This window comes from Eretmochelys imbricata, chromosome 2 (genome assembly GCF_965152235.1).
Source record: "Eretmochelys imbricata isolate rEreImb1 chromosome 2, rEreImb1.hap1, whole genome shotgun sequence".
NCBI classification, from domain to species: Eukaryota; Metazoa; Chordata; order Testudines; family Cheloniidae; genus Eretmochelys; species Eretmochelys imbricata.
This window is the reverse complement of record NC_135573.1, coordinates 83,194,219-83,217,894: the sequence shown is the minus strand read 5'-3', so window position 1 is coordinate 83,217,894 and position 23,676 is coordinate 83,194,219. Positions and strand designations below refer to the sequence as shown.

Sequence of the window (23,676 nt, the reverse complement as noted above, 5' to 3'; positions counted from 1 at the left end):
TAACCAATTTATTGGGTATAAGCTTTCATGGATAAAAAACCACTTCTTCAGGTATGCATGTTAGGCATAGAGCTATTCAGAGTTGTTTCATTGATTGGGTGTTTAAAAACTTTCATATTTTCTTTAAGGCCCAAACTTACTCAACCACCCTCTGTGTACATAAACTACCATGGCTTGGTAAGATGGGCAGCATTATGAAAGGACCAGAACTGGTACTGATGTCACCAGTATCCTGCAGCAGGGGTAGAGTTGATAAAACTAGGTGTTATGCTTTAGTTGTAGCAAGACTTGTGACTAGACATTTGCTGATTCATCAAAATTGAAATGTTTTGAAATCAGTGTCCAACAAACTTCTGTAGGAAGCCTGCCTGGCTTCTTGACAACTTGCTTACCTGCCCACTGCCTTAGCAGCCTGAGGGAGAGTAGAGCACTTAGGAGCCTACAGGCCACAGCTTCAGTATACTCCAAGTACTACAGCCCCCATTCCAGTTAGGAGAGTTCATGTTTTGATTTTTTGTTCTGAAATTGAGCAAAGCCAAAACTTTGAAATCTCAAAATCCTCTGAAAGTTACCTTGATCTTCTTGATATTAGTGTTACAAGCACAAATTCAGTACCAGGCATTAGATACAATACACTTTCCAAACACCATTGAAAATATTTATACAAAAGTTTATTAAACATTCTTCTCCAGCTTAAAAAAATCCACTGCTATAACACCTGTTTTGTTTAAATACTTACTAATGCATAAGGGTAAGTAACTAATTCAGAACAAGGCTAATACTTCTCACTAGTCACGCTACAGTGTAGAGCAAGGAAAAGCTTGAAATATTAACTTAAACCCAGTAACAACTTAAGGGGGCTCCAGCCAATTCATGAATGATTTATAGACAGTAGAAATGTACAACCCAGAGTCACCTTCCAACGGAGACCTCTGTACTCAAAGACTGGCTAGTAAACGGTGCTAATTTTTTCTTTTACACCAAGATTTGGTTCAATGACACCACCTGCACAAAGGCAAGCCACTTTCATTAACATACATTTTTCATTAGATACTTCAGAAGCAGGTTAACAGCTATGAACAGTCCATCTTTTAGATCAGGCCCCCTTTCAAAGTGATGTAACTGTTTTAGCAACATTTAAGAGCATCACATTGAGCTTAAGTATTGACAAGGTAACATACTTATGAAACAGACTCATATCATGTTTAAAAAGTTAAGTGCATTAAATAGCCATCTCCATTTTAATAGCTGGATGTGGGTTATAGTCTTCAAGCTGAAAGTCATCTGCTTTGAAGTCACTGATGTTTTCAATTTTACGAAGAATTTTGAGTTTTGGGAAAGGACGTAGTTCCCTCTGAAGCTGAAATTAAAGAGAGTTTGACTTACTTTTGAGTGCTAATCTTGTACAAAATGTAAAGAACAGTGCATAGTGAAAACCAAATACTTAGACAGCTCTTTTGGTTAGGTAGACCTCACCTGCCATAACATTCTCAGTCGTCATAGTATGTAGATATTTGTGTGATGAAGGTGGAAAGATTGATATGAAGTGAACAAGTCTGTCAGAGACCCAAAAAAAGTACTGTAGAGCCTTATTCAGCAGAATACCCACTAAAAATTACTGGTTTGCAAACTGACTATATATACGTAAGTAAGGATAATGCATCAAAGTGCACTTTATTCATTTAGTCAGTTAGTTAAAGTTTTATGTTGATAAGACAAGTATAAGGACACTAATATTTTGTAACAATGATAAAGATTAGAGTACAAATTCTTGTATCTTTGACTTGCAGAGAGATAACCACTCTTTTGGTCCAAATTAATGTACAATTCAGTCAAAATTCTAGTGTTTTCACTTGTAACCAGAGTTGACCCCAGGTAAAGGGGAGTATTGGAGAAGAAATCCAGAGGATCAGCCATGCAAATTAAGATAGTATTTACAATGAAAGGTCTCCACAGTACCAGATCTAAAAACGCAGGATTACTATGAGTTAATAGAATACCAGGATTGGAAGGGACCTCAGGAGGTCATCTAGTCCAACCCCCTGCTCAAAGCGGGACCAATCCCCAACTAAATTTATCAAGCCTGACTTTAAAAACCTCTAAGGAGGGAGATTCCACCACCTCCCTAGGTAACCCATTCCAGGGCTTCACCACCCTCCTAGTGAAAAAGTTTTTCCCTAACATCCAATCTAAACCTCTCCCACTGCAACTTGAGACCATTACTTCTTGTTCTGTCATCTGGTACCACTGAGAACAGTCTAGATCCATCCTCTTTGGAACCCCCTTTCAGGTAGTTGAAAGCAGCTATCAAATCCCCCCTCATTCTTCTCTTCTGCTGACTAAACAATCCCAGTTCCCTCAGCCTCTCCTCATAAGTCATGTGCTCCAGTCTTCTAATATTTTTGTTGCCCTCTGCTGGAATCTTCAATTTTTCCACATCCTTCTTGAGTGTGGGGCCCAAAATTGGACACAGTACTCCAGATGAGGCCTGACCAATGTCAAATAGAGGGGAATGATCATGTCCCTCGATCTGCTGGCAATGCTCCTACTTACACAGCCCAAAATGCCGTTAGTAACCAGTTGTGGTAGATGTATATCAAAAAGACAGCCAGGCTCCAGTCACCATGGATACTTACTTGAATTTTCAAAGGTTCAACATGATTCAGATATATATGAGCATCTCCTAATGTGTGTATGAATTCACCAGGCTGAAGAAAAAGAGGGAAAAGTGTTCAGACAAACAAGGTAGCACATTTCAGGACTGTATGACATTGCAATGCTTGTGTTAGAGGTTCCCAGCACCTCTGTTGCTGAAGTGTAGCTCCTGCACCAGATTGTCTTGATAAGCCATTGCCTTACAAGTTCAAATATTGTCCTTCCCTAAAGTAACCGATTATTTTAAGCTACTCTAAGCAGAGTATGAAGTTCTACAACAAAGATTTTGCAACAGATATAGCAACTGAGCACTCATATTTATCTGTTAACACAAGTGAAAGGAGATGGGGGTAGTGAGAAATATAGCTTTCTCCATCTACCTCAAAAGTGATAGGTTGCAAATATTTCTTAGATATTAACAGTGCTACAGTGATCCATGCTTCTACCTCAAGATTAGACTACTGTGGCACTTAATTCTTTTAGGAAACCGAAGCAACTCATTAAAAGGAGTTCCTTGCAGGATCACATGAAACCAATGCACCATGATCTATCCTGACAAAGCCCTAAGGTTATGTCTACACTGCAACTGTGAGTCTGCCTCTCAGCCCTGGTAGACAGACTCACACTAGCATGCTAAAACTAGCAGAATGATTATTGTGGAAAAGACAGTGGTTCCGGCTAGCCACCTGAGCTAAGATGGGCTTGGACTCTGGCAGCTAGCCGAAGCCACCACCCACACACTACAATGCTATTTTTAGTGCACTAGATTGAGCAGAGATAGCATAAGTCTGTCTGCCCACGCTGGGAGGCATGTTCCCAGCTGCAATGTAGACATATCCAAAATGGCTTTGAACCTGCCTAGCTGAGAAACATGCCTCACTATTGCCACAGTTATGGTATGCAGAAGCACTTGAAAGCCAGTCTTCTTGGTTTAAATCGGAGCACCTAGCAGGATGTTTTCCGTAATGAGCCCTGAACTTTGGAATTCTCTTCCCAGCCTCTTGATCAGAAATAGCCCACATCTGTTGGCCTTCATGGCATGCTACAAATCGCAGCTATCCTCACATTTGGGAAAGGGCTGGTACTTTTTCTAACTGGGAAAGTTGACAGGTTGGTTTGTCTGCATTAACGTTTCTTTCACTTACGGCAGGGGCACCTAACGCCCTGGATAAGCATTTTGTGTGACTTAAGCATTGCCTGACAATTTACCATCATTGATTTAGGTCTAGTGCTTAAGAGTTTACTGCTCCTGAAAGTATCTGCACTATTTTGCTGCAGTATTCTTAGCCATAGCATGTAATGAAATACTGGATTGTAAAAGCAGAGCTATTTACTACATTTGTCTGCAGTGTTATTGCAGTATTTAATGTTATGCAAAAATTCACAAGTCTTCTATGAGTTTGTTCTTTACTGCAGATCTCTCCCACAAAAAGTGTTTTGCTTTAAGAGGAGATGTAATAGTTAAATGACATTGTGGAGGAGACATCAAACTTCATTTACTTTAATTGCCTTTGATATAAAACTTACACTAAGTCCTTACTTATTATAAAGCATGATTTTCTCCACTCACTCATTTTATCTCCTCAGTGCTAAAAATGGAAGCAGCAACTCCTGATGATAGCACCAGGAGGGGGCTCAAAAATCACACTATCACTATTAAATCTTTAAGAAGTGAGGAAGTCAGATTTTAGTAGAAAGACTGTAATGTATTTAAAATTAAACAAATCTCTGCTCTACCAAGTCACAAGAACGCAGCTATCTTTGGTGAAAGATAACAGGTGGCTAACGGAAAAGAGCAGTACTATACAACCCATTTACAGTCAGAAGAGAAAAATATCCAATTGAAACCATGGCAGGAATTTAGGTAGGCAGATCACAATATGCAAATTGGAATCTGACAGCAACCACAGAATTAATGCTCTGTCTAGTCCAAAAAAACCACCAGAACAACACTGACATTTCTAATGGCTTGAAGTTGGTAGTACCTTGAAGACAGCTGTTTCAGTAGGACAAAAAGACACCCCATGGCATTTTTCATTGTCACCAGAAGGAAAAGTACTCAACTCAGATTTTTGGGAGATAAACTGGTGGAATAAGCCAGGATACATCTTCATTTTGACAAGTTTTTTCCACAAGATTTGGAGATTCTTTGATATAAGTGACCACAACGAGATTTATAGAGTTCTTATAGTGCAGGCCACCCCACTAACACATACATTAAACATAATTAATCTACAGAGCCTGTTCCTGTACATATCTAAACTTTTGAATGCTGTGTTCATTCCAATTCTTCCTACATAAATGTTAGTCTATTTAATGTTTTAGTCCTCTGTTCAAACTATAAATATCTAAGCAAAAGGATACTATACCTTCAGGCCTGTGACATGGGCAATCATATACGTGAGAAGTGAGTAACTGGCAATATTGAAAGGCACCCCGAGTCCCATGTCTCCAGATCTCTGATACAACTGGCAAGACAGTTCACCATTTAGAACATAAAACTGGCACAGAGCGTGGCATGGAGGCAAAGCCATTAGTGAAATATCTAAGGAGATGCAAAACAGGAAGAGGGGGAGGGGGAAAAAACCAGTATTAAGACAGCGTGAAAGAGCAAAAAAAATATACATATGTATATAGAAATAAATATGCATAAATACATCAAATAGCAATATTGAACCACATATTATAGTTCTATTGCTTTTACTATTAAGACTTTTTAAATCCTGCTATTACCACTACCAGATATTGCTTGCTTAATTATGTAACTGCTATTGTTAACAGTAACTGGATGGACAGAGTACAAATTCCCCTGAAGAAAGGTTTTAGGCCCTGATAATGCAAACGCTTATGCACATGCTTAATTTTACTCACATAATTAGTCCTATTGATTTTATGAGACTAGTCTCATGAGTAAAATTAAGCATGTGTCAAGTGTTTGCAGTTAAGCATGTGTCAAGGGCTTTAGTCATTCAGCCTATGTTTTCCTTCTTAAACAAGCTCCTGCCTCTAATTTTTATTATTTGTATTGCACTACAGACACCGGGGGTGGGGGGGGGAGGAGGACATCCTCCGCCTCAGGGAGTACAAGACAAAAAGTAACAGGTGGACAGAGACAAATGAGGGAGCACATGGGAACAATGAGAATACTGGTCAGGATGATAAGCAGCAGTCAGAGCACTCCTGCCACCTGCTGTAAATTTATCGGCCCAATTACCCTAATTGTGAGCTTGCATGTGAAAAGAGCAAGTTCATAAAAATGTTATAATAACCTGTTACAACAAATGTTGATGGGAAAAGATGCAAAAGGAAGACAGAAAGACAATTAGTCCAAATAAAAAGGCCTACTGATATAACTCAAGGACTGTGTTTACATCATGCCTGGTAAACAAGAAGAGTGTGGGACTGGAAATCAATGGGTCAAAATTTTTGTGTTGGAAATCAGTCCCAACTGTTGGACAAAATAATGAGGGGATGGGCTATTGCACCCATCACTCCCCTTTTGGGGTCCTTAGGAAAATAATAAAATGAAAATAATAATAATAAAAGAACAAGGGGATGACTATGACTTAGGAAAAATCCAAAATGATGGCTGACTGAAAGATGGAAGAAGAAAGGAGCAAATTTAATTATCATGTCCACCACCCCCGTTGTCGCTTTGGGACCCAGTATTTACTGTAACACCATTGGGCCTTCGTTATTCTGATCTTCAGAAGTGTCCTGACCAGACCACACAAGAGAGTGGGGGCCAGAGGACATCACCACCTCCACAGACTTGGACATACATGCGTGCGTGCATGAGAGAGAGAGAGAGACACACACACAGACAGACAGACACACACACTTTCCTTCTCCAATGTATTTCTTTCCTTTCCTTAGCCCCTTCCTTTTTTTCTTATGTCTAATAAGGAGTTTGGTTTCAATGGCCAAAACTGCATATTTTGCAACACTGCTGTAAGCTTGTGACCAGAGAAGCAGCTAAAAGCAATCACAGCTTGATGCTGGAATAAGTTTGCCAGGTCTTGGAATGGCTGATAAAACCATGTGCAGTGCCTCTGTTTCTCCAGCAGCGAAGTAGCAAGTAAAAGTCAACACCAGAGACAGAAGCTGCATTTTCTATCCTTGTTGTTCTTTTCTCTTCCCTCTTGAGAGTTTGTCTTGTTTTGCTTTCTAGGAAACAGGATCGGACTTTACCAACAACAGTGATACCAGCTCCAGCCCATCTCAACTAACTTCTTCTCTTTTCCCCAAAAAAGGACAGTTATCACCATCAAAAAGGCTGTCAAGCACAAGGGTTTTCCTTCTAACAGCTCTCTCCTGCTAAAGGGACAGGGAACAAGGGATGTTGTTAAAATGGAAGCCTTATTTACTACTTTACATTTCAAGTGCTTTAACTATTTTTCCTTCTTTTCTGTATCTTTAATAAAACAGGTTTAAAAGATTTTTAATGGTGTGTTTGCCTTGATACAAGCAAGCTGCAGTCTCTGTATACCAAACCTCTTTAAATTTAAGGTTGGACAGTTTCAGGGTCATGTTAACACCACTTGCTCTTGGGGCCCATTTATTCCATCTAAATTAGTATAATATGCCTACTTCAGTCACATTTTTGTAGATATCATGGCACAGGGGAGTTTTAAGGAGGAATTTAAATGACAGTTAAGTGGTTTAGTAGATGTTTATGTGCAGCTCTTCCTATGCATGAGAGACAGAATGGAAGAAAGCATGAAGGTATTTTTTTGGAAACTGAACAAGTGGGTGATAAAGGTTGATGTCACTGGCAAGGTGGAAGTGGGAGTCAACATCTTGGCAGGATATGAGAGACGATAGGTAGCATGAGGATAGGCTGTGAAGGGCCCTGACGGTAAAGGCAAGTAGATTACATTTGAGGCGATGGAGAAAGAATGGATGCAAAAGCGGGTGACATGATCAAACAAACTAGGACAATGATCTTTGCGGAAGCATTTTGAATGGATATAAGCTGGGTGAGACTGTATTTGTCAAGGTCAAACAACAGAATGTTGCAGGAGTCGAAATGATGGGAGACTAGATGAGTGAACTGTGTGGACAGAGAAGGAAGAAGTATAGAGATGTTAGGCAGGAAGGATCAACGAGATTTAGACTAGCAGACCCTAAAATTACTGGTTCATGTACCAGGTTCTTAAAAAAAAAAAAAAAAAAAAAAAAAATTGGCTGTGAAGTGAACTGATGGAATATATGATACACCACAGTTAGGGAAACCATGATTTAGACACAGCCCAAATGTTAGAATCTAGAGAAATGGTCAAGTTAAAGATGCCAAGTGACAGAGAAGATAATGGTGTCCACTGTGACTGAGAAAAGGGGGAAGACTTGGTGGGGAAGATTAAGAACCCAGTTTTGGCTTTGTTGATTTTAAACTGACAGCTGGACATCCAAGGTATCACACTCCTTTGACCTGCCTGATCCCTATTAACCCTCCACCTACTGTACAGTTGCCATTTAATGGGAACCTTTCCCCAGCATGCCTTTTTGGAAACTGGCTCTAACTATAGCAGGGAAAACAGCTAAAACGACAATTTTTTAACTGGCTGCTGCTTGTTGGCATCTCCCGCTCTTCTAGCTGTTGAGTACCTTTAATTCCTAAAGTTCTTAAACAGGCTCCTTTCTTCAGAAAAGATTCTAACAACTACGAAAAAGAGCATTGTAATTTTTTTTTTTTTTTTAAGTTTTGTTCTCTTCTCCCCAAATTTTGTGTATAATCCTATAATTTAATACACAGTAAAAAACAAACAGCTGCTTGATTATATTTTTCAATTATGAGTTTCCTTAAAAAACAAGTTAAATGTTTTTTTATTATATGCAAAGCGTCTTTGAATAGTGACTATGTAGAGGGCAGTGATAATCAAGTATTTCCATTTGTACTAAGACAGAAAAGGTTTGAAATCATATAGGATGTTTTGGAGCCTGAATATCTTCTCACATCAGTGAGAATCATGAGAAACAGGAGAATTCAGGTTATAATTCACCCAACCATTTATAGAACATGAAATCACATATCAGTTGTGTAAGCTCACCTTTTCTTGCAGCAAAAATGTAACCACCACCACCACCACAGCCGGCTGTAGACACAGGATCTGGTAATTATGCAAACTTTCAGGACTAAATGAGCACTAATGATATAGCTTAGCATGCAACTTGGTAAGGTGCAACTACATTCACTTCACACACACACACTTCTGTACCTTTGGGATTCCAAGCACACATGATGATTCTTCTGTCATCTGGATTGTTTTTGATTGTGTCAATTACATTCTGCAGCTGGTCCACTCCTTGGCCAGAGTAATCTGAAGAAAGTTACCAGACAAGGTTTAAATAAGTCAGACAGCCTAAGGTTGTTTTAACAATAGCTTAGAGCTGCCCCAAAAAATCCTTTTGAAAGCCAAGACCACACCCTTCAGAAAAATTACATTAATTGTGCCCTCTTCTGATCCCACCTGGGATTGTTAAAGGTTTACACCTTAATACATCTTCTGAGCCTTCCCTCTCTCTCTTCTGGGTAGTCCTTTGGGAGCCCCAGATGAGTGCTCCAAGCTTTGGGAAAAGGTGGTGTCCCCTTCCCCTCTTTTCTTGCATGCTTTGAGAAGTGAAATAGTTATTGTTGACACTTAAAGCATCATCACTAGCACTGGGGTTAGTACCTCCTGAAATGGGGTCATACACACCCCAGAGCTATTCTTTCACTCTCTCTGCAAACTCACATAAGTGTCTGCATCCTTACACCCCAAGGCCAGGTCTACATTTAAAACGTACATGAAGATAGCTACGGCACTTAGAGGTGTGAAAAATCCACACTCCTGAGTGCTGTAGCTATGCAAACCTAACTCCCAGAGTAGACACAGTTAGATTGATGAAAGAATGCTTCTGTTGACCTAGCTCCCATTGCTTGGGGAGATGGAGTCCCTACAGCAATGAAAAAACCCCTTCCATTGCTGTAGTCTGCAGCCACACTTTGCGGTTACAGTGGCATAGCTACAGCACTGTTGCTATAGTGTCCATAGTGTAGACACAGCCCATGATTGAACATTTTCTTCTCTAGCACAACAGCTAAAAACTTTAAATGAAACCTGAGACCTTGGAGAATAATTGAGAGGTCTGTCTGTATATCTGACAGTGGGTCTTAGAGCCTACAGAGTTTAAATAGAGTGGAACTAACATGCTATTTTTATCACCCTTAAGTCCTGTGTTTGAGAATGCACAAAAGCCAGATTTCAATGGGTAACAAGATGCTACAAACTATTAGTTCATATCATGACAACTGTTAAACCGCCTCAATTAAAATAATAAATTTCTATATCATCATTTTAAACAAAGGCTTATCCTTTACATGGGAAATCAAAGGTACCTTAATCCAAGAGAAATTTGAAGAACAAGTGAAATACGAGGCCAGGGGGCCATAAAACAATTTTGGTTACTTGGTGCTGATCATTTTTACTGGCCTGCTATCCAATAGACTGACTACCTGCCTTTTCTTTGTCCTATACCAACATATGAATATGTGGAGATTGTTCTGGTATAAAAGTGCTCTCTTTAAAAAAGAAATTATGCCCAGGTTGATATAGTGTGAAGTACTGGAATTCTTCTTTACATTTTTACTTGCCTTTTTAGATGGAGAAAATACTTTTTGATGGTTGAATAAGACATTAGTTCACCACCCCCAACATCATTATGAAAGCTAAGCGTGGGAGAGTCATGATTTTCCAATGATACTTTCCTGTAAACAGCACAAATTAATGTGCTAATTATACAAATTAATAATAGCAGCTCTCTGAAATGAGTGATTTTAGTGTAGTTTAAAAAAAAAGTGTCCTGTTACAATTGGCACATCTGCTGGCAGCCTCAGCAGAGAGGCAAAGAACTAAATGGGCATGGAAACCAAAATATCCTCCCACCTACAGGTGATATACCAGCACATTAGCAGAACAGTGTACTGCCTATGATTCACCCATTCTATAAATAGGCTACTGCCTGCAATACTGCATATTTCATAATGGTAGGCTTTCCTAGAAGCTCAATATAACCTCCCAAAAAGATCTACTTATTCTGGTTCTCAGTTACCATTATAAATGTCCTCGTTATAATCTTTTCATGCCTCCATAACCTCCTGAAAGTGAGGTACCACAGTAATCCTGTCAGTCTCACTAAGCACTGAAGATAAAATCTCTAGTTTCCCCCTGTTGAAGTTATCTACTTTCCTCACCTGTATTCATATCTTTATATTCAGCTCCAAAGTGTCTCCACTGGAAACCATACACTGGTCCCAAATCCCCTTCTGTTCTGCTAGGGAAACCTTGTTTATCCAAGAATTCACGTGATCCATTGGCATCCCAAATCTTCACTCCTTTTGCAGAGAGCTCTTTAGCATTTGTTGAACCCTACACACAATAAAACTGTTATAAACAATATGTTACTGAGAATTGAATTATACTGCTCTAGTCATCTTTAATTCATCTCTAACTTTGTATACTGTAGGCCAATGGAGGTTCAAGGATAAATGCGATTGCCTACAGTTGCTTGTACACAGGCCCTTCAGCAAACAAGGTTTTACTTTTTGCTTGATGGAACAAGAAAAAACTTGTTCCATGACTGTATAATTCTGTTACTCATGATGCACCTGCTGTCAGCCTTCGTGAACTGTCTTACAAGTCATTGTGGGGGGAAAAGTTTATGCAGTCCCTTCTCTTTTGCATGTTTTTTCTGTTTTCTTGCTTAAATTACATGCTCTTGAGAGATGCCAACTAGAAATAGTTGGAAGTTCTGTTTAGTCACTGAGCAGATGGTAGGCTCCCATATTCTACTCTGCCACTTTGTATAAAACCTAGATGAGAATAAGAAAACAAATCCCCTGAGTTTAAAATAGCACTGAAAGCGAATAGAGACTTAAATATTATCTGCTATCAAAACACGTCTACAGTCTCAGAGTACAGCACTGTGCTGGTTGACATCTGAAAGGTTCTAGCCCTTACAATTGAAAGGATAAGGCTTCCTTTTTAAAAAAGCATTAAGTTCTTCAAAAAACTGATATCTGGATAAGTTGATTTTTCAAGTCCCGACGTACCAGCATTTAATCAAATGCTACTCAGAATCGCATCAGGGAACATCGATAGGGCAACACAACATCTTAGCACTTGTCTACACAAGTTTTACCAGCATAAACTATGCTTGGTAGCCCTGGTCTCCACTATGGGATTAGGTCGAATTTAGCCACGTTAGGTCGATTTAAAAATGACTGCATCCACACAACCAACCCCATTCCGTCAACCTAAAGGGCTCTTAAAATTGACTTCTGTACTCCTCCCCGACGAGGGGAGTAGCGCTAAAATCGACCTTGCTGGGTCGAATTTGGGATAGTGCGGATGCAAATTGATGGTATTGGCCTCCAGGAGCTATCCCAGAGTGCTCCATTATGACTGCTCTGAACAGCACTTTGAACTCCAATGCACTAGCCAGGTACACAGGAAAAACCCCGGGAACTTTTTAATTTCGTTTCCTGTTTGGTCAGTGTGGCGAACTCAGCAGCACAGGTGACCATGCAGTCTCCCCAGAATCGTAGAATGTTTCTACACTCCCCTTATCATCTTTGTCCCTGAAGTTATCGCAGATTAGAAGGCGAAAAAAAACGCACTCACGATGACATGTTTTCCGAGCTCATGCAGTCCTCCTGCACTGATAGCGCACAGTTTAATGCATGGAGGCATTCAGTGGCAGAGGCCAGGAAAGAATTGAGTGAGTGCGAATAGCAGAGGCAGGACGCGATGCTGAGGCTAATGGGGGAGCAAATGGACATGATGAAGTGTCTGTTGGAGCTGCAGGATAGCCAACAAGAGCACAGACCCCTGCTGCATCCACTGTATAACCGTGGGAGGGACAGCTCAGTGGTTTGACATTGGCCAGCTTAAACCCAGGGTTGTGAGTTCAATCCCTGAGGGGGCAATTTAGGGATCTGGGGCAAAAATTGGGGATTGGTCCTGCTTTGAGCAGAGGGTTGGACTAGATGATCTCCTGAGGTCCCTTCCAACCCTGATATTCTATAGGTTTCAGAGTAACAGCTGTGTTAGTCTGTATTCGCAAAAAGAAAAGGAGTACTTGTGGCACCTTAGAGACTAACCAATTTATTTGAGCATAAGCTTTCGTGAGCTACAGCTCACTTCATCGGATGTATACTGTGGAAACTGCAGAAGACATTATATACACAGAGACCATGAAACAATACCTCCTCCCACCCCACTCTCCTGCTGGTAATAGCTTATCTAAAGTGATCACTCTCCTTACAATGTGTATGATAATCAGGTTGGGCCATTTCCAGTACAAATCCAGGTTTTCTCACCCTCCGCCTTCCCCCCCCACACAAATTCACTCTCCTGCTGGTAATAGCCCATCCAAAGTGACCACTCTCCCTACAATGTGCATGAAAATCAAGGTGGGCCATTTCCAGCACAAATCCAGGTTTTCTCACCCCCCACCCCCATACACACACAAACTCGCTCTCCTGCTGGTAACAGCTCATCCAAACTGATCACTCTCCTTACAATGTGTATGATAATCAAGGTGGGCCATTTCTAGCATAAATCCAAGTTTAACCAGAATGTCTGGGGGGGGGGGGGGGGCGGGGGTAGGGGTAGGAAAAAACAAGGGGAAATAGGCTACCTTGCATAATGACTTAGCCACTCCCAGTCTCTATTTAAGCCTAAATTAATAGTATCCAATTTGCAAATGAATTCCAATTCAGCAGTTTCTCGCTGGAGTCTGGATTTGAAGTTTTTTTGTTTTAAGATAGCGACCTTCATGTCTGTAATTGCGTGACCAGAGAGATTGAAGTGTTCTCCGACTGGTTTATGAATGTTATAATTCTTGACATCTGATTTGTGTCCATTTATTCTTTTACGTAGAGACTGTCCAGTTTGACCAATGTACACGGCCGAGGGGCATTGCTGGCACATGATGGCATATATCACATTGGTGGATGTGCAGGTGAACGAGCCTCTGATAGTGTGGCTGATGTTATTAGGCCCTGTGATGGTGTGATGGCCCACCTTGATTATCATGCACATTGTAGGGAGAGTGGTCACTGTGGATAAGCTATTACCAGCAGGAGAGTGAGTTTGTGTGTGTGTGTGTGTTTTTTTGTTTTGTTTTTTTTTGGGGGGGGGAGAGGGGGAGGGAGAAAACCTGGATTTGTGCTGGAAATGGCCCACCTTGATTTTCATACACATTGTAAGGAGAGTGATCACTTTAGATAAGCTATTACCAGCAGGAGAGTGGGGTGGGAGGAGGTATTGTTTCATGGTCTCTGTGTATATAATGTCTTCTGCAGTTTCCACAGTATGCATCCGATGAAGTGAGCTGTAGCTCACGAAAGCTTATGCTCAAATAAATTGGTTAGTCTCTAAGGTGCCACAAGTACTCCTTTTCTTTCTGATATTCTATGATACCCTCCTCCCCATGTTCCATAGCCTCCTCACCCAGACGCCCAAGAACACGGGGGGGGGAGGCGGCTCTGGGCACCCAGCCACTTCACTCCAGAGGATGGCCCAAGAAACAGAAGGCTGTCACTCAAACAGTTTGATTTTTAGTGTGGCTACAATAAGCCATGTGACCTTGTCCTTCCCTCCTCCCCCACCCCACCCCACCCAGGCTACCTTGTCCGTTATCTCTCTTTTTTTTTAAAATTAATAAAGAAAGAATGTATGGTTTCAAAACAATAGTTACTTTATTTCGAACGGGGGAAGGGTGGCTGGCTTACAGGGAATTAAAATCAACAAAGAGGGTGGGTTTGCATCAAGAAGAAACACACAACTCTTTCATGACTGGCCAGGCTTCAGTGTAACTGGTTTTCAAAGCCTCTCTGATGTGCAGCATGCCTTGTTGTGCTCTTCTAATCGCCCTGGTGTCTGGCTGCTGAAAATCAGATGCCAAGCGATTCGCCTCAACCTCCCACCTGCCATAAATGTCTCTCCCTTACTCTCACAGATATTATGGAGCACACAGCAAGCAGCAATAACAATGGGAATGTTGGTTGCTCTGAGGTCTGACCTAGTCAGCAAACAGCGCCAGCGAGCTTTTAAACGTCCAAAGACACATTCTACCACCATTCTGCACTTGCTCAGCCTATAGTAGGCTGGGGTAGGTGCGACCGCATGGTGCTGCCGGGGGCAGAGCAGCCTGAGGCAGAAGCCTCCAGCTCACATGATATTCTAGGCAGGACTGAATCTCCATGAGACGAAAAACTTAAAGAAGAGAATGACCTGGAGTCTCTGTCTCCCATTCGGTGCTTTAAGAGGAGACTAGCCATGTCTGTCCAGGCACCCCGATCGACCTCACCGAGGTCTGCCAGGAGCTCCCAGGAGATGTACGACAGTGATCAGTCCTACTGCACTCTCTGCCGCAAAGGCAAGGAGCTGCTGCTGTGTAGCACCCCGGAGACGTACGGTAGCGGTGAGCTGAGAGGGCTCCATGCTTGCCGAGGTATGGCATCTACACAGGTAACCCAGGAAAAAAGGCACAAAACGATTGTCTGCCGTTGTTTTCATGGAGGGAGCAACGGAGGGGGGCCTGACGATATGTACCCAAAACCACCCACGACAATGTTTTTGCCCTATCCGGCCTTGGGAGCTTAACCCAGAATTCCAGTGGGCAGCGGAGACTGTGGGAACTGTGGGATAGCTACCCACAGTGCACCGCTCTGTAAGTCGATGATAGCCACAGTAGTGAGGACGCACTCCATCGACTTAATGCGGACATACGCAATCGACTGTATAAAATCGGTTTCTAAAAATTGACTTCTATAAAATCGACTTAATTTCGTAGTGTAGACATACCCTTAGAGGTGTGATCGTCTATTAGAAGTGTAATTTATTTATTTATTTATTTATTTATTTGCAAAGAGTTGTATTGGTAAAAAGCCTAGGATGGATGCAGTTATACCAGTATAAGAGTGCCTTATCCTGGAGTATCTCATTTTGGTGACAGAACAGGAATAAGCTATACCAGTATAAAAGCATTCACATAGAGTTTTCCTGTTTTAACTACAGCGGTATAGTTTAAGGAGCAAAACTTTCTAGTGTACACAAGTCCTTCAACACTTCAGAATATTTCACTAAAAGAAGCAAGGTAAGATTTAACCAGCATTCCCTCCAGATTGTACTAGCACCTTAACCAAAATTAACAAAATGTTTTGAAGCTATTAGACTTATTATTAAGTTGGAAAAATACTAGAATGTCATAACTTGTTTGTTCCCTGTATGAATGGAAACATCTGTAAGTGTTTCAAATACACTAGTCCATAGTAGGATATATTCTATAGACAGCATTATCAATGCACATAACAACCATGCATCATACCTTGATAAACCATAGCAGCTCTTCCAGCACTCCCTTCCAGAACACTCGTTTTGTCGTCAGCAAAGGAAACTGATCTGAAAAAGGTCAAAGCAGCAAAGTCAATTCTCACTCATCAAATACCATGGATTGCTTTTCACTTATAAATACTAAAAGTGTTAAAGCTTAGACACTGATCTGTGGTGCATGTGCATTATATACTATCACAATAAGAGCCTAGTTTATTGGAGCACTCATTTAGAACTTAGCAGTGTAACAGTCAGGAAAGCATGCAATGATGAGTGTAAATTCTACTACTGCTTTGCTGGGGCAAGGAAAACAGGCATCTAACCTTATTCCTAAAAAATGGTCTTTGGAGCCAAGTACATTGCCAGATAAAGACAGAGATTTTAATTAGAAATGTATCATTCATAAAACTCAACCATGGGGTGCAGTTAAGAGCCTATGGCAAGGTAAAATATGCATACATGCAGTTGAATTCAGAGGCTCATGATAAAGTTCTGGTCAAGTCTACTTTACTAACATGGAGGTGAATCAGACCTAGGATACCTGCTAGACAGGGTGGTGGTAAAACTGTCTCAGGAGGTTAACCTGGACCAGTCTCTTGTTTTTTCTCCATAAGGCAACGATGGGGGACAGATGCAAGGGGACTCAGCCACCCCGCACCTAGGGCAATAAAAAAAAAAAAAAAAAAAAAAAAAAAGGAGAGGAGCAGATGGGTTTAGGGACCTTATGTGTAAGGAGGTAGGGCAACCCGAGGCTCTTCCCTGTAGGTGGGAGTTACACCTGCCCATATCTGGATTACCCCCATCCAATCCCTGCCTATAAAAGATGGGGTCTGGACTAGAGCAGAGTTCAGCAGCAGCAGCAGCAAGGGCCAGTGCCCATAGACAGCGCTGCCCTCTAAGATGTGGCACAATGGCCTCCCCTCCCCTGCAAGAAAGGTGATAGAGGCTGTCACCCAGAAGACAACAGGAGGGGGTTGAGCAGCACTCCCTCAGACGCCCATGACAAGTTGGAGGGGCGGGTGCAGCCAAGAGTGGGGCAAACAGCAATGGGGGTGGTGGGTCTGGGGCAAGAGGAGATGGATGCTGGCAGCCAGCTCGGGGGGGGGACGATGTGAAGCGCTTGGCAGGTCTGCCAGGCACCAGGCCGGGGGGCAGCTGGTGGGATGCGGTGGGGGACTGGAGGGGCACATGGGGTGGAGGAGGTCTGGGGAGGGGGAGCCCGTGGGATGGAGAGGTCTGTGGGGAGAGTGAGCCCATGGGGAAGGGGAGGGGGGAGGCTGCGGGGAGCGGGTCGAGAGGTCCCCGCCACGCCAGCGACTCTGGCAGTCACCTCTCAGGCTGTACCGCGCCTGCAGCCCGAACGCGGAGATGGTGCCGGTCCCGGTCCGATCCTCCTTCCGGTGGCCGCGCTGCAGGATGTGCTGGACCTGCCCCAGGTACTGCAGCTCCCCGTGCGGCGGGGGCGCCGGGCTCTGCGGCTCGCGCGCGGCGGACATGGCGGGGCTGGCCGGGGCGAGCTGGCGCGGCGAGCCCGCGCTTCGAACTGGCGCCACCCCCGGCCCGCCAGGCGCCAGCCAATCGTAGGGCCGGGCGCGCGCGCGGGAGGCGCCTTGGGCGGCGCCGCTTCCTTCCCCGTGACCCAGCGTGGGCAGGGCCGGGACACCCCATCCCCCCCCCAGCAGGCCGTGAGGAAAGGGGCTTGGCTGCCGGGCCGCAGCGCGGGCCCTGGGGCGGGGCACCGAGCTGAATAGCCCGGTACCCAGGGCCCCCTGCTGGCGCAGACCTCAGGCTGCAGCCGCCGCGTGTCTCTCGCGGCGCCCCGCTCCCTGGCGGCGGGCCGGGGAATTCAGGCAGGGAGGCTCTCTTTGGCCTGTGCTCTGCTGCAGGGGTCAGAGCCGACCATCACCATGGGCCTTCCCCACTTCAAAATCTGTGATGGTGCCGGGCCCAGGGCAACCAAACAGCCCAGGAAAAGGGGAGACTCCAGGAGTGGGTTTCTTCTTGGACCCAGCGCTGGGGTGGGGTGTCCCCCCTCTCTCTCTCTGTAACTACTTTGTGAAACAAAAAGAAGCCTATTTAGATTCAATTCTTCCTGTAGCACTGGAGCTGATAATAGCCTGCCTAGTTTGATAGGTTTCAGAGTAGCACCCCTGTTAGTCTGTATTCGCAAAAAGAAAAGGAGGACTAGTGGCACCTTAGAGACTAACCAATTTATTTGAGCATAAGCTTTTGTGAGCTACAGCTCACTTCATTGGATGCATCCACTAGTATGCCTTTTTTCGTAGTTTGATGGTGCTGATTATTCCCCCTGGGATTTTCCATTAATTCAAATTGATGCTCAGCAAGGTATATCTACAGTAGCCCATGACCATTATTTATTTCAATAAAATTATTAGATTTATGTTTTTACCACTTTTGCTAAAATCCTCAGCATAAAACATTTTTATAGGGGTGGTTCCTCTCTACTGGTTAGGAAGTGACTGCCAAAGTGCCTTCCTGATTGACTGTGTGTTAGGAGGAGTACTTTTGGCACCTTGGAGACTAACAAATTTATTGAGCGTAAGCTTTTGTTTACAGTGTTTAGGACAACTACATCCTCCCTGTTTAGAGAGGCAATCATTATACATTGTTGTTGTTCCCTTACAAACATATCTTTTGTTACAAGAATCTTTTCAGGTCTCTGGAAATTTCAGTGTTGTCATGCACTTGAAGTCCCCTTTCTATATGTATGTAGCATCTGACACTTTCTTATGTACAGTAATCAGTAGACTGGGTTTATCTAGAGGCGTGAAAAGGGAGAATTTCTGTCAAGCCTAGAAATAAGTGCAGAGACGGGACATAAGGTTCCCTTCTCTTAAAACTCACAGGAAGACAATGCTAGCATACAAGACAGCCAAGGAAGTAGAAAGTCTTACAGGGGCATTGAAAACAGATGAAGAAAAGAGGAAAATAGATGCCTCCCTCTGTATTGCAAAGTAATGCATGTCGGAAAGCATAATCCCAACTATACATACAAAATGATGGGGTATAAATTAGCTGTTACCACTCAAGAAAGAGATCATGGGCAGCGTGTGAACCCCCTATTCTAGGAGGCTAGCCTCCGGCCCTGCCCCTTCTGTCCCTGCCCCGCCCCCTCACTGTCACCCACCATGGCTAGAGAAGCCCCAAGCCCCTAATCATGGCCAGAGGAGCCCCAGCTGGCTGGCCGGAGCTGCCCCGAGCGCCAGTCCACCCGCCCGAGCTGCTTCTGGCCCGTCTGCCTGAGCCGATCCGAGCCCTGGCCTCCTGGAGGAGCTCTAAGCCCCTACACGGCTCCGCCCCAGGACCATGGCGGAGAGCATTAGTGGAGGTTTGGGGAGGCTTAGCCTCCTCCGGCCTCCATTATGTGCCTCCAATGAAAAAGCTCTTGGAGTCATAGATAGATCTCTGAAAACATCTGCTCAATATGCAGCGGCAGTCAAAGAAGCTAGCAGAAAATTAGGAGCCATTAGAAAAGGGATAGATAATAAGACAGCAAATATAACGCCACTATTTAAATTCATGGTACACCCACACCTTGAATGCTGCGTGACTTCTGGTCACCCCATGTCAAAAAATATATATTAGAATTGTGAAAAGTACAGAGAAGGGCAATAAAAATGATTAGGGGTATGGAACAGGTTCCATATGAGGAGAGATTAAAAAGACTGGGCCTGTTCATTTTAGAAAAGAGACAAATAAGGGGGAATATGATAGAGGTCTGTAAAATCATGAATGGTGTGGAGAAAATTACTAAGGAAGTGTTATTTACCCCCTCAGATAACACAAGAACCAGGGGTCACCCAATGAAATTAATAGACAGCAAGTTTAAAACAAACTAAGGACGTACTTCTTCATACAGTGTATAGGCAGCCTGTGGAACTCTTTGCCAGAGGATGTTGTGAGGGCCAAAAGTATAACTCTGTTCTCTATGCTCTGGGTGTCCCTAATCCTCTGATTGCCAGAAACTGGAACTGGACAACAGAGGATGGATCACTCGATAAATTGCCCTGTTGTGTTCATTCCCTCTGAAACATCTGGCACCAGGCACTGTTGGAAGACAGGGTACTGGGCTAGATGGACCATTGGTCTAACCCAGTATAGCCATTCTTCTGTTCTTTTGTTTATTACGTTGAACAAATCTCTGTGAGAATATTCTCATCCACAATCCAATGCTGTTCCTTCTATTCTTCACCTTTCTTGGAAGCTAAGCTTGTTGCACTCATTGCACATCATGCTTTCTTACAAAAATACTTATAAAAATAATTGGTTTGATATATCTTAAGTACTGTTAGTTGGTATTAAAAGTGTTCACTTTCTTGTCAGTATGTGCTTTTTTTACTCTTTTTTGGAGATGAATTGATGGATAGCAAATTCAGAACAGGGAGCTGGTCTTTTCAGTCAGCCTCAGGGTTGAAAAAGCCATTGGTTAACAATTTACTTTGTATAACCCTTTACTACACACTTTGGCAACCCTTGTATAATTTGTTAAAGGAATAATGTACCTTGAATTTTAATAACTTTATATCCTTTGTTTTCAGCACTTTATTATAAGCTTTTCAATTCCTGGCTGTACTGGACAGATGTCTAAAAAGGAATGGGGGAACAGAATTACAGCAACTAACACATTGCTCCAAGTTGATACTAGGTTGGCTGATATGCTCTGGATTGCGGAGGTGTGGAGGAGTTAATAGGTAGCCATGATCAGTTGAATATTCCCCAAATACTTCTACTTTAATATGTGATGCCTTACAAAGTCATTTGAGGGTAAATATTTAGAAACTTCATTATTAGTTATTTAGAGCCCAGTCCTGAGATATGCCAGTTCACATGGGAGTTGTGGCTGCTCTTCACTTCTCAGGGTTAGGCCCCCATTGGTACTAGCTATGTTTAAGACTTAACTTCCTTTCAGTGGTGCATAGGGCCTTGCACTGGAGAGAACTTCACCTGCCCCAACAATGTATTTTGCCAAATAAAGGAAATAAAGAGGACTCTTGAAATGCCTGGCCTTTCTGTTGGTTAAAATCGTTAAGTATTTTTAGGTAAGTAGGAGTGAACAAGCAGAATATGGTATAAACAAAAAGCTGCAGTTTATTATATTGGAAACTAATACTTTGTGCACTTAGAAATAAAGAAAAGTGAGTTAGGAAAAAATACAGCTGAGAATGGGGAAATGTTCTTTGGGATGTGTACCACTCTTGGTGTGCACAGCAAATGAAACTGAAATCACTTGGAGCTCTGCCTAGGACTGAGGGTATTATAGCATAAGGATCTTAGTTTTTATTTTATTTTACACATGAAGTTCAAGCAAACATGTAAAATGGACAAAACAAACTTTTTTCCAATGAAAATATTTATTGCCCTGTTAAAAAATTACTTTAGTTGCAAACTACAAGTAAACTATGCAAAAAGCTGAAGAATTTGTTCATCACAAATTATGAAAAAAGCCATTTAATGTACATTATAATGTAAAAGCAACTGGAAGAAGAAATAGAATACATGCATTAATGTATTACATATACATTCAGCCTCGGTTGATTAATTCTTAGCTGGGTGTACAAAGGATTTAGGCCCTAGTCCTGCAAAGTCTAAAGCATGTGCTTAATTTTAAGCATGCAAGTAATAGCATTTAGGGCAACGGGGACAACTTACATGGTTGAAGCTGAGCATGTGCTTAAGTCTCTGTAAAACTGGGATCATAAGTGATAACCAACAATCACATAAAGTTCCATACATGCATATAAGTTTTCATTTAAAAGGAATACAAATTGACATGGATTTTAATTTGCCATGCAAAAAAATTACTGTAAATATTGAATACCTGATGTCACAATATTTATTAAACAATATATTGTTTGTAAGCAAACATTTTAAAATCCTATTCATAGAACAGTTCTCTGTACACTGAACTTTGGAGTACTTCACTGTAAGGAGAGGATGCTGGATTTGAAGTAGATGATATTCCACAGATCTTCTTGTCTAGAGGGGAAAAAAATAAGGTTTGCATTGTGCAGTGCATCAGTGACCATAGTGTGTTTTTGAAAAAAACTGTCTTTTTTCTATTTTTGGACTAAAGAAGGGTGTTACATATATGAATAACAGATGATAGTGGATACATCTTCCTACTAGTGAACATACAAAAAAAGTCAGTTGGTTACATACTGAAGTGTGTAGTCATTCTTTTTTTCCTTTTATACAAAGGATCCTCTGGGATTCCCCACTTGTTATTTTCTCTCATGCCATAAAAAGGCCTGTTGTAGTCATGTTCACCTGTGCAAAGTAGGTGTAAAATGCTACCATTATGATTTGGTAGCCATTTATACCATCTTTTCACTCATTTCACTCAGGTATAAGAATGACCACAAATGTTCATTGCACAGGAGGATTCGGTAATGGAACAAGAACTCAGACCTTCCTTATGGGAGTTAAGATTATTATTATTAGACTTCTAGCCCTTAGTGTTCCCAAATTTAGGTTTGGGTGAGGTGAAAAAAGAGTGAATATTGCTAATAGCTAGATCTAATAGGGATAATAGCTATGAAGAAACAATCATGGTGAAATGAGTTGTCTTATTTTCCTGTCAAAAGACTCACTTCTAGGTCAATTTCTGATGTAATGTGCATTTAGGTGCACCAACATAGCCAAACCAACGTGGATGGTAGTCTTGTTTTTATTATGTTATGCATAAATTCAAAGACCCAGTGCCTCCTCTTCTGCAGCAAGGGACTCTGGGGAAGAAATCCAGTATTGCCAATCCCAAGTGTTCAAAAATCATGAGTCAGGCCCCAGAAAATCATGAGATTGCATTTAACATCATGTGATTTTTAAAGTATACTAGATGCTGTGTTCTTTTTATTTTCCTGCTGGCTTTTGAGCCTTTCTAATGAGCTCAGGCCCTGTTTTCCAACTTTTCCTCCGCGGATCTGAAACACACATTTTTTTAAATAACAAGGTGAGATTCTCAAATAATTATAAACTCCAAGAGCTGGGGCTTTAAGAAAAACACCCAATATTGCACTGGTGATTAAAATTATGAGCTGGCAACACTGGCAATCTCTGAGAGAATCCCCTCACAAAGATTTCCCCCCACATTGCCTTGTCAAGGATAGGGTTTGCCCTCCGCTCCCACCTCATTCCTAGCCAAAGGTCACAGAACCTGCCCCAGGCTAATGCTTTCTTAGTGGATCCATGGGATGCCAGGTTTATTTGCATAGAGGCCTGTGCCTTCACAGAGGATCTGGCCCTGAGCAGGTCCGTCTCTCAGTGTGACTTCATTGGAACAGTGCAGGAACATCCGTGGGTGCAGAGGATGGTTGGGCTCCACGGAAGAAGTAATAGGTATCTTTTCCGGATGTTCTCCTTGGGGTTAGAGAACATTATGCATCTTTCCAGCCTGCCCTTCCCTCCTGGACATCCCTAAACCTGCAGTGTAGCCTCTGTGAGACCCAGAGGAGGGAGGATGGCCAAGCTTCCTTCCACACAGATGGTGGGAGGAAACATGTGAAGCTTCCCCTTTGCATGTGAATCTAAAATATGCCCATTAGTTAGAGAGCAGTATTTATCCCAAGATTGTATGGCACAATATTATAATGAGCTGTTACAAGTCACTACATCTGTTCTGAAT

At 42.3% G+C, this 23,676-nt stretch overlaps 1 protein-coding gene across 1 annotated transcript; it reads right to left on the bottom strand.

The window, feature by feature from the left end:
- Positions 1–657: 657 nt before the first annotated feature.
- TYMS (thymidylate synthetase) lies at positions 658–17,537 on the bottom strand. Its single transcript, XM_077810394.1, has 7 exons — positions 17,365–17,537; positions 16,030–16,103; positions 10,889–11,063; positions 8,874–8,975; positions 5,025–5,200; positions 2,637–2,708; positions 658–1,360 (listed from the first exon to the last, which is right to left on the bottom strand). Exons 1-7 carry the CDS (start codon positions 17,528–17,530, stop codon positions 1,223–1,225), a joined length of 903 nt encoding a protein of 300 aa, XP_077666520.1. The 5' UTR covers positions 17,531–17,537; the 3' UTR covers positions 658–1,222.
- Positions 17,538–23,676: the final 6,139 nt, after the last annotated feature.

Coding starts and splice junctions, on each gene's coding strand:
- TYMS (XM_077810394.1), bottom strand. CDS start 17,530: ATGTCCGCCGCGCGCGAGCCGCAGAGCCCGGCGCCCCCGCCGCACGGG. Junction 16,104..17,364: donor GGCGCGGTACAGCCTGAGAG/GTGACTGCCAGA, acceptor GACCTTTTTCAG/ATCAGTTTCCTTTGCTGACG. Junction 1,361..2,636: donor TTGAACCTTTGAAAATTCAA/GTAAGTATCCAT, acceptor CTTTAATTTCAG/CTTCAGAGGGAACTACGTCC.